At 36.0% G+C, this 11,277-nt stretch overlaps 1 protein-coding gene across 1 annotated transcript; it reads left to right on the forward strand.

Moving 5' to 3' along the window:
* The first annotated feature begins 64 nt into the window (after positions 1-64).
* Positions 65-9,919, forward strand: LOC135845637 (putative leucine-rich repeat-containing protein DDB_G0290503). The gene is made up of 26 exons (XM_065364335.1): positions 65-532; positions 605-785; positions 850-1,020; positions 1,090-1,191; positions 1,269-1,719; positions 1,802-2,224; positions 2,298-2,381; positions 2,521-2,655; positions 3,215-3,285; positions 3,370-3,835; positions 3,919-4,042; positions 4,194-4,315; positions 4,397-4,985; positions 5,065-5,279; positions 5,365-6,042; positions 6,128-6,229; positions 6,307-7,018; positions 7,115-7,311; positions 7,410-7,642; positions 7,719-7,869; positions 7,946-8,122; positions 8,190-8,363; positions 8,446-8,715; positions 8,897-9,093; positions 9,162-9,280; positions 9,365-9,919. Exons 1-26 carry the CDS (start codon positions 373-375, stop codon positions 9,409-9,411), a joined length of 6,351 nt encoding a protein of 2,116 aa, XP_065220407.1. The 5' UTR covers positions 65-372; the 3' UTR covers positions 9,412-9,919.
* The last annotated feature ends 1,358 nt before the right edge of the window (positions 9,920-11,277 follow it).

Raw genomic sequence — 11,277 nt, forward strand, 5'->3', positions numbered from 1 at the left:
GTGGTTTAAGAACCAATGACCGATGTGAAAATTTGAGAACAACATTCCATTGCGAAAGTCAAAATGGCGGGAAAAATAGTGTTTGTTTGGGTTGCTAACGAAGCAGACGATTTGGTTATTCCGTTGCTATAAAAAGAATGAAAAAACGGTGATTTTTGTCGCAACAAGCTGCTGGAAATACTTTATTATAGATATTTATTTTTAACTCATAAGTGCGCGATGCCTCCCTTCGTTATTTAGAAACAGGAAGCGATGTAAGTCGTTAGATAGCAATTTTGCGTACTATGCTATGATGCACCAACTATTCCATTTTTCACGTGTTTGGCGTTTATACGAGCTCATCTCCAAGGATTGTGCAGTTAACACGTAAAGATGTTTCAAACCGAGTTTTGCGGTCCCGATTATAAATTCATCGTATCGTGGGACACGGAGAACGGTCAGAATTACACTTTCAAGAACGACGTATTCAGTGATCAGGATGTATTCTATAAGCTGAACGAACTGTACGGAAATATCTCCAAGTACTCTACAGGTAAGAATTACCCAACTGATTTTCATCTTTGTTCCGATTCGATACCTTATTTGACGATGTATTCTTGTATAGAATTCGTAGAATGTGTAAAAAGCGTTCACGGATCTGCGAACTTGGACCAGTTGCAAAATTCCAACGTCAGATTTAAAATCGAAGATGTGCAGAATAAACCATCGTCGGAGGATACTTCATCGCTTTGTCAACGTATTGAACAATTGTTACTCGAGAAAGAGCAGTTGATCGCTGAGCATGAGTAAGTTTGTTTCAATCTTGAGAATAATGTGTTTTATGCTTATTAACATCGTAGTTATTTTTAGAACACAAATCTCCAAGCTACAGAATGACTGCGAACAAAGACTCAAAGACTTAGTAGACCACCAAGATGAAGAACTGAGCTCGGTTAAACAAAAATTAGAGAAGAAGTACAACTCGGAGATGTCCGAATTGCGACAGTATTTCGAGAACAAATGTACTGAAAGCATTCGACAGTAAGTTGAGGTTTGTTTACCTAATTTAATGCAGATGGAACTTTATATTGAAATACTGTTTTTTGATAGTTTTACCGAAGAAAGTTACCAGTGTAGTAGAGATTCGGATAGTGATTCGTATTCGGAAATCGAACCCGATGATGAGAACTACGAAGCGATCAGTTCTACCAAGTATGTATTTCGTTACATTTCGTTCTTCTCGTCCGAATTAAAATCGAGTTGGTTGTAATATTTCACGCATGTTTCAGATTCACAGACTCGAATCTCGACAACTCGACCAAAGATTTACAAAAACTGCTCGATAAAGAATTGAAAAATATCCGAAAAGCGTATCAATGCGAAGTGGACAAACTAAAGGAACGTTTGAAAAAGAAGAAAGATGAAGAAATCCGCGAAATGAAACGATCAGTGGAGGCCAAATTCATTGGTAAATTCGAATCTCTGCAACATCAATTGAATAATTTGCTGAATGAGAAAAATCTCGAAGATTCCGTCCGTTCGATTTATTCTCAAGTTAAACAAGATTACGTAGACGAGCTCGACAAACTTCAAGATGTGTCCGATTCCGAATTTGTTTCGAATATTGAAAACGATTTAATCCTGAAACACAACGAAGAGCTGAGTAAACGGGATCAGGAATGGAGAGATCAAATCGAATCGTCTCTCACTGATTTGGCTGTCGATTCAGCGCTAAGATCTGTACGAATTTATCATAATTATCTCTTATTGTATGTGTATTGTTTTAATAAGTTTCTAGCCTTTTAATATACTTTGATTTTAGGTAATCAAAGAAAACCAGTATAAATCGCAATCCTGCAATTGTTCGCCTTCGAAAAAATACAAAAACAAAGAAATCAAATTTTTCAAACAAAAGTATAAAAAAGAAATGGACGAAATGAAACAACGCTTCGAATCAGAGCTAGAATCGGTTACATCGACGTTGAATTCAGAACTTCAAAAAGCCAATCTCGAAAACAACGCTTTGATTTGTCAAAACAAAGAATTACTCCAAATCAACGAAAAACACATCGCAGAAATCAGCTCGCTTAAGAAGCAGCTCGCCGAAAACGTGTACCTGTTGCAGAATCAGAATCTTCAAGAAAGCGATATCATCGATAAGATTAAAGAAGAGTTATCTAGAATGAAGAATCGCTACGAGACCGAAGTCAATAGCTTCCGTGACGATAAATACGTTCTTGAAAAAGTAATTTTTCTCGTAATTGCGATTAATCGCGAAAACCCTACGCGATATTGAATTTTTTTTCTCGTTTTTATAGACCGTCGACGAGTTGCAAGAGAAATTACGTGATATTGAAAACACTCGACAGAATATCATTTCATCTTTGTATTCTGAAATTAAGGTAAACTTGCCAAGTTTTCGTAAAGTCGTGTTTCAAGGTTGAATAAAATAGTCGTCGAGCACGCATCGTGTGCTTTAAATTGTCTGTCAAAAGGATATTATATATTTTGTTAATCGATTTTACAAATTGTTTCGTGCAGGAGTTGACGTCTAAGGGAGGAAACGAAGAGGTGATTTGGCCCGAAGAATTGATCATGTTCCGTGAACTTTTCCACCGCTGCGAATCTCACAATACGACGTTCGATGATGGACGGAATAACGAAGCGTTGAATGAGGTGATGAGATCTTTTTTTAGTTTTTCCATTTCCATCGAATTACTAATTCAGTTTTCATGTTTTCTGGTTACAAAAATTCAATGTTGAAATTCATCGTTTTTTTCGAAGATTTTATCACGATGGGTGGAAGGGAACGAAAAGAAATGGAATCTGTTTTCCTTTGAATTTTTTTGTTTTATAATTGAAATTTAATTACGTGGTAGAATTTTTTAGGAGTAGTTCGATTTTTCTGAAGCTTTTAGAATTACTCAAAAAATTGTTCTATCGACACCAGAGATCAAAATCAGACAGCAAAGGAAATAATGATCGATTCTAATTCTGGAAATTGATGTATTTTTGATGAAAGATTAGAAGATTTGTCATGATAAACTGCAGTTTTTAAAATTTTATGGATTAATTGGTAGAAAAAATTCAGAAATGGACAATTCAATGTCCAAAAGTGAAAAAATCGTTTTTTTCAAATTTTATTTTATTTTATTTCTTCCTATCAAAAATTTGGAAAAACATCCAATTATCGCATCATTTCATTAATTTTTTTTATTTCATTTTTTCCCATCAGAAAACCGTTCCAGACACCACAGACCGCGAAAGTATCTCAACTGACGACCTGGAAGAAATCTTATTACAAAGGTATTCATCTCGTCTTCTCTCTCCGTTGATTTTCTAACTACATAAATATGAATCTTATCTCAACTTTTGTTCAATTTCGTACAGGGAAACCCTTCGAAAAGTGATCCTAACGTTGTACAGCGCTTGCGAAGGATTCCGTAAATACATCACAACCCTAGACGACGACCGGAACGCTACCCTTACCGGTGAATTGAACAAACTGGGCCTGGCTCCTCCCTTGTTACCAATAAATCTCACCTTGGATGACGTCCTGAGCAGTTTGAACGATACTGAGAAGGAAACCTTGAACAGAATACAGCGAGCTTCGAACACGCTGGAAATAACCGGTCTTTTGGGAGACGAAACTGTGACAAATCTTACTCTGGATTGTAACAAAACCTTCAACCAATCTGAGTTGAGTAATTGGTTTGAAAAACTGAAAAACGACGCCGCTGCCATATTATGTTTAACATCGGGCAAAAATATCGATCTCGATGATAAGATTAAAACGGAAATTGGAACCCAGACGGACGAGGCCAGCGTTCAACGCAAAATTGAGCTTTTGGAAAATGTACGATAATTTTGATGAATTTTGTTGTATTGGAGTTGTTTGCATTAGAAGTTCGATTGAGCTAATTTTTGGTCATCTTTCAGGAAATGACGGTATTACAAGAGAAATATGCCGAAGCGTTGGACGATATCGAAAAACAAACCCGGGAAGTAGCTCGGTTGAATAAAAAAATCAGCTGTATGGAATCTTTAGAAGGTTACGGAGAAGGTACGAAAGTTATTTTAGTTGAAAGGCAAATTTCTGATACTTGACAACAATTTTTATGTAGAATCATTACGTACTCTTCATTTTATCGTTTTTGTTCAAAATCTTCGTATTGGATTTTCTAATCCTAATATCTCTGTCATTTTCATTGCAGATGAAGGTCCAATCTCCGGAAACAAATCATTCGATACGTCCAATCGAGTCGAAGAATTTTGCTCAGAATGTGATAAGCTACGCGAAGAAGCCAAACGAGACAAACACGACTTGCAATCTCAAGTAAGTACTTGATCAGACCTTCTTTCTGCTAAAAAAAATACCATTTTTGTTAATTAATATTCCATTTCGTCAATTTCTCAGATCGAAGCAGCCAGCAAGAAACTGAAAAGCTTAGAGCTATTCCTGGAACGAGAAACAGCCGAAAGAGAACTCGAACGCGAAGAATCCGATAAAAAAGTTCGCGATTTACACGATCAACTGAGAGAAAAAGAACGCGAATTATCAACGTTGCAAACCTACTCGAATGAATTAAACATGTTGGAGAAACAACTTGGCAAACTTGTCGAAGACTACGAACAGACCAAAGAACGTGAAAAAGAATTAGAAGAGAATTTAAACAAAGCTGAGGTTAAAATCTCGGAATTCAGAGAAAGCAACGCAGACCTGGAACTGAAACTAGCCCAGAAATCTGTACTAGCTGAGAATGCTTCGGTTGAATTGAACGAAGTCAAGGAGCAATTAGCTCAAATCCAACAGGATTACCAAAGCGTGCGTCTGGAATTGGATTCGTTGCAAGATAACGGCTCCAAGCAGTTGGACTATTTGCAAGAACAACACGAAATTAGTTCAGCTATGATCAGGCAGATGAAAAACCAGCTTATGGAGGTTGAGAAAATGGTCATGTGTAGGACCAGGGAGCTGGAGAATAATTATGTGACTGTTAGTTCGAGTAAGTTGTGAAAAATCAGAGTAAAAAACTCACTGAAAAATGAATGATGTGATTTTAAATTGGGGTTTTGTCTGTTTAGGTACCGTAGCTAGCTCACCTTCGGAGGATGTATCGGTTTGCGATCGTATTGCTGATAGATTGAATCAGGTGTCACCCAGTGGATCAGATATGCCTGTTGATTTACTAGTCTGCTTCAACGAAAAGCTAAAGAAACTGTTCAGAGCCGAAGATGCCGCCCTGAAGAGAATACAAGATCACGAAATGCAGATCAATAAATTATCGGTGGTTATCACTGTAAGTTTTTTGAGCTCTTTGAGGAAGTGAAATTCAACACGTCGATTTACCTTCTACTCTGCATCTTTTTTTTTCTGTCCATCAGGACCTGCAATTAGAACGAGACACTCTGCAAGAAACGTTGAACGAAACCACCGCTAAACTATCAGAGGCCAGAATCGAACTAAACAATTGGCAACATCGTTCGAACTCAGCCGAATCAGAAATCGTAATCAAACTCACCGCTACCATAGAATCATTGCAGTGCGAAGTGGACAAATATCAGAAACAAATCTCCTCCAAAGATACTCAGCTCAACGATTTATCCAAAAAAATCGAGCATTTGAACAAATACATCAAGTCAGCCGAAACCGAATTCGCAGAAAAAATACAAAAATTCCAAACAATCAACGAAAGGCTACAAAAAGAAGTACACGAATCGAACGAAGAAATTTACAAGTTGAACGAATTAATCGAAGACCATCAGAAAGAGCCGCACGAAGACTTGGGCCTGTCCACCATCGTTGAGCAATTATTGCAAGAAAAAAACGAACAAATCAATCAACTGCAAGATAAACTAGAGGTTTTCAAGTCGTTGGCTGAAATTGGCAATAAGAGTCATTCGACCGAGATCGATAGTAAAAGTAGCTCTTCGAAACGAGTCAATTTTACTGAAACGTTGGAATCGTACGCGGATATGTCGGATCATACGAGACACGCTGTCGTATCCGATGTCTCATTGTCGCCGAGATGTATTTCCATATCTTCGTCCATTATTAAAAAGGTAAATTTTATTGAAGAGTAATATTAAAAGTGATATTTTAATATGTTGAATTAATAATTGAGACATTTTCGTTTCGTTTTTGTAGCCTTTACTCGGCTCCAGCGCCAGTAACGAGTCTTCGATTAGCTTAGAACCAATTAAAGAGATAGACGAAATATTAGTCAGACCAGATTCAACTTTACGTAAGGTGAGTGTAATATAAAGCGGTGTCCAAGTTCATGGAATCTGATACCTTCATTACAAAGTTCGATTTTCACATTTCAGGAGGTGACTTTCAAAGACGACCTATTCAGCGCCGACTTGAACGATAAAAGTTGGACTCTGAATCAATCCACTCATCTGCACAGCGATGAAGAATATACGAGATTAGAGCAGCAAGTGGCTGATCTCTCCAAAGAGCTAGAATCCAAGAAAACCATCGTAAATGATCTAAAACGACAGCTGACTGAAATAGAATCGCTCAAAGACGCCGTCAAACAACTTCAAGCTGAAAAACCATCGAACGAACACTACCTTAAACAAAAAGATCGTCGTATAACCGAATTAACCACTTTATTGGACTCTGAAAAGAACAAAATCAAGGAAATGAATGAAAATTACGAAAAGTGGTTCAAGGCTGTGGTCGATGAAAGAGTCCAGGCTCAAATTAAATGCGAAGAATTCGCCAGACAGATAGAAAACCTCACCAGGGAACTGGACGAAGAAAGATCGAAGACTGAAAAATTATCCAGGGTGATTGAAAAACTAACTGAGAGGCAGATTCAAGATACCAGCGAGGCATCAGAAGTGGTGAAAAACGACGAAGAAGTGGGTGTGTTAAGGGGTAGAATAACACAACTCGAAGATGCCATTGAGAAAGCTCAAACTCACGTGAGAGATTTGCAAAGACGAAATGAATATCTACAGAAATTCCAAGACGATGAAATCGGTCAAGTGACCAATGCCCTCGGAACCGGCGGTATTAGTTCGGAAAATGGTGAGTGAATCGATGAATTGATGTCTCGTTATTTTTCATCACTCATCGTTGATCTGAATTATTAATCAATCGAATATTGTCAATGGTTTTTTTCAGGCTCTTTAAGCAGTCTAACGCAGCAAGTCCAAAACGAAGTCGATTTGGCAGCCATGCTGGACGAAAACATGATGCAGAATTTGGAACTGGGCATCGTAACCAGCAAATCGTTCCTCGAAGAGTTACGAAAATCGTCTCCAATCAACGACACCGATCTACACGATATCTTGATCAAAGTATTGAAAGAAGGATTCGAGGTATAGTTCCTCAATGATCTATTTCTCGACGAAAATGTCCATCTTATATTTTGCATTCTATTGCATTGCATTGTAATACGTATGATTTCACCATCTAGGTTTTGAACGAAGACGAAAAGTCCGTCTTGAGAAACGAATGGTACGCTTTCGACGACGTCATCCGCAACCGATTCGACGCACTGAATAAATCAGTCGAAGGTTTAACCGTCTTGTTGGATACCGAAAGAAGATTAAACAAAGACGTTTCCGAAAAGAACTACGACCTGCAATTACAAATGAATCGCCTGGTTACCGCTCACGGATACGCCGAGGACCGTATAACGTTCCTAGCGTAAGTTTGCAAACTGGTCCTTTTGAAATAAACCACTACATCGATATTATTTTACAAATTTTCATTATTTTCGTAGGGGTAAAATGAACGAGTACAGAGATAAATCAGTGAAAATGGAGATCGAATATACGACTGAGAAAACCACTCGTAGACAGGTCGAATTGGCCTTTGATCAGTACAAGAAACAGGCTGCTGAAAAGAAAGCCACCGATCATAAAAAATCAGAAGTAATTATACCCTTCTGTGAGGATGATTTTCTATTGTTTAGTTTTTTGACTTTCTGTTTCATCTTTTGTAACGTAGGAGATCATGGAACAGTTGAATAACACGTACGGAGAGAATTTGAAACTGAAGCAGGAATGCGCAGTTCTGAGGAATAAAATCGATTCTTTGATCGCCGAATTGAATTCCGTTAAAGCCATCACTCAATATCACTCGGATTCCGAAAGCGAACTTTCTCGATCATTGAATCCATTAAAAGTAAGTAGCAGTTTGACTCGTAACAATGCATATGGTCGAGATATTTATTCGTTTTATCATTTTGCAGGAAAGAATCGCCGACATGGAAGAAAAATACAATAAAATGAAATACGATTACGAAAAGAAAAAAATCGAGTTGAGAACGATTCGTTGTAATTTGAACCAAGAACGCACCAATCGTAAGAATCTGGAATCTATCGTCAAAGAGTTATCGTCTGAAAAGCATAAAGTCGAGAAACAGGTGAGTTTTATTTTGAAAATGAATTTTACGTCAAAAGATCAATTTTATTCCTGACTGAAAAATTTTTCTTTCTGTTTTACAGCTGATTGATATTAAAAGTAAACTGGAAGAGGTGACGTGGTTGAAGAAAAAAATAGAAGATAAATTAAACGCTGCTGAAACCGCCGAAGTAGCTCGACGTATCATAATTAGTTCTCAAGGCGACGCACATCGTAAAGAATTACAGTCTTCGGTCGAATTGCAGCGTAAGCTTCAGAAAGAATGTCAAGAGTTCCAGAAAAATTTTACCAAACTTATAGAAGAACTCAATACGTCGCAAGACAACTGCAAACAGATTGTGTTCGAAGCTCAGGTAATTAATCTCCAGTAAAATTTTTAGCACCGATGTGTTAAGTGAGAAATTGAATTCTTTTTCATCCTTGATTTTTTTCACATCTCCCGTCTTCTTTTTCTTTGTTGATTTCTCAAACTTCTAATTGTAATTAGGTAATTATTAAATGATCTAATAACGTGATATTTTTTGTATTTTTCAGAGAATATTTTTACGCATGTTGAAAGCTGAGCACAGCCAACGATCGTTAATCTATCAGAAGAATTACTTAGTGGTGACCCTTCACGTGTACAAGAATAGATGTGAAGAAATTGCTCGCAGTGCTCGCAGTATTGTCACCGGAGCTCGAACTTATTCCAGTCACATCACACACAAGATCTCAATTAAACAGAAGTTCAGGTAAGATGTCTTGAAAATACGGTCTGATATAGAATGATAGATTTAATTATTGATTTATTTGTTCGTAGATCGTATGTATTATGCGTGATATCGATTCAACGAATGAAATTCCTAAATAGACGAAGAATCCATAGTAATTGGTTCAAAATGAAGAACTACTTCATCTCTCATGTTCCTGAAATAGCAGGTTAGAATACTTGATCATAAACACAGATGAGATAAAAAAATATTTCAATTTTTTTTATTAATGATTTTTTTGCCATTTTTTCAGCTCGAAATGACGAATGTTTCAGTATCGAAGCTGTTGGAAGACTGTAGTACGTGTACCTGTGCCTTACCCAGTGCCTTTACCTCGTATTTTTAGTATTTAATAATTTATTTTCTTTCTCTTTAAATTAATTAATGAAGTGCCTTTATCGAATTCTCTCAAGAGCTCTCTTTTTCTTCGTTTTCCCTAATCGTTATTTTTTTTTTTTTTTAGATGTAACTCGTTTTTTGTAAGGAACTAAATACCAGGTATGGAAATACGCCATCTTTGGTTATAGAAAAAAATTTTCAAGTTCCCAATTTATTAATAATACCGCCAATTTACGTTACTTTTTCACCTCATATTCATTTTAATATGCAAAATAGACATTTTCCCACCATTTTTTTGATTCCATTTCATTATATGACTGAAATTAAAAAATCACATCGCTGTCAAAACTACGAAATCTATAACCGAAAATGGCGTATTTCCATACCTGGTATTTAGTTCCTTAGTTTTTTGTAGGGTATAATTTTTTCAATTTTTTTCTTTTTTTTATTTGGTAAAAATACTTACTTTTAGTGTTGAAAAAGTGCCTTACAGTATTTTTGAGCTTTTTGTGCTCACCTTTTCTTTCTTTTTTTTTTGTGTGTAATATTTTTAATTTATGTAAATTAAGTGACTCGCCGAGTCATCAATGTTAGATCAATAATTTATTGTACACCACACGCGTTCTAGTCGTCCAAAAACTACAATTGATTTCGTGGAAAATAGTTGGTAATAATGATTGGAACAAAAACATTGCCGCATGTGATAGGAGAGCCTACTCCTCCGGTTCATTAAATCCAATTTATAGGATTTATAAATAATGCCGAACATGTTAATTTTTGACTCGACCTAAATTTTGTTTTTAGGTTTCAATGTTTGTATTTTTGTTTTCATTTTTTTTCTCGTGTTTTAATTTAAAATTTTAATTGTACTAATTCACCGTATGATTAGAATTTTCTCAACAACTTTGAAGAACAGTCTACACTCGGGAAATGTGAAGTGCGTCAGTAACTTGGTGAGTGATTATAAAATGTTTTATTTTTAATGTTTAATTCCCTTGAAATCCCTGTAAAATTCAATGTCCAGATTTATATTGATAGCTACTGGCCAAATTTTTCACTCATTTGATGTAAATCTGGCGCATGATTTTTCATAACTTCAATTATTAACCTTGCATATTCAGAAGAAGTGCACAACTGTCAGATTGTGGAATTATATGTACATGCTGTGTACATAATAAAGTTACTCATGTATGTGATTGCAAGTGAACTTGAATCTCCTACATGAAATATGTGCTGCTCCTCCATTCATATCACAAATTGATGTATTATTTTTTTTTACATCTTTGGCAAAAAATTTTCAGAACCAAAAAATGATATAAATGGAATTTTTATTAAATAATTTCCACAATCTTTGATATCACTATCATCAGTCATCACTACCACAGATAAATACTGTGAAACAGGGATTGGCAGGAAACCAAAATAACAGTTACCTATTTTCATACATACCTAATTACCTATTCTGATGTGTCAGTTCAGTAGATTTTCATTAGATTCATTCCCATAACCAATTCCCAGTCCAACAGGTTTTAATAAATAATAATTTCCAATCTCCAAATCATAAACTTTGATATTACCTTATTATCAATACAGATAATACCCTGTAATACATATAATAAGCTTTTATTCAACTCTAAAATCCAATGAAATTATAGGTTCTTAATATTCTAGCAACTTATTAATTAGGTAACTAAATAATAAGCTCAACACAAGGATAATGACAGGGCTTGCTCCTGCCTTGTAAGAATTGCTCAAGTCAGGTGTATGAAGCTAATGTTTGGGGTCTCCTAGTTCTCCTGGTATTTGCCATTGGTTTGGTATATTTCA

The sequence above is a fragment of the Planococcus citri genome, chromosome 4 (assembly GCF_950023065.1).
Source record: "Planococcus citri chromosome 4, ihPlaCitr1.1, whole genome shotgun sequence".
Classification (NCBI taxonomy): domain Eukaryota; kingdom Metazoa; phylum Arthropoda; class Insecta; order Hemiptera; family Pseudococcidae; genus Planococcus; species Planococcus citri.

Bases quoted from the DNA above. Each gene is read 5' to 3' on its own strand.
- LOC135845637 (XM_065364335.1), top strand. From the start codon at position 373: ATGTTTCAAACCGAGTTTTGCGGTCCCGATTATAAATTCATCGTATCG. The intron at 533-604 runs GTAAGAATTACC...ATTCTTGTATAG, and splicing joins TATCTCCAAGTACTCTACAG to AATTCGTAGAATGTGTAAAA. The intron at 4,043-4,193 runs GTACGAAAGTTA...TTTTCATTGCAG, and splicing joins TTTAGAAGGTTACGGAGAAG to ATGAAGGTCCAATCTCCGGA.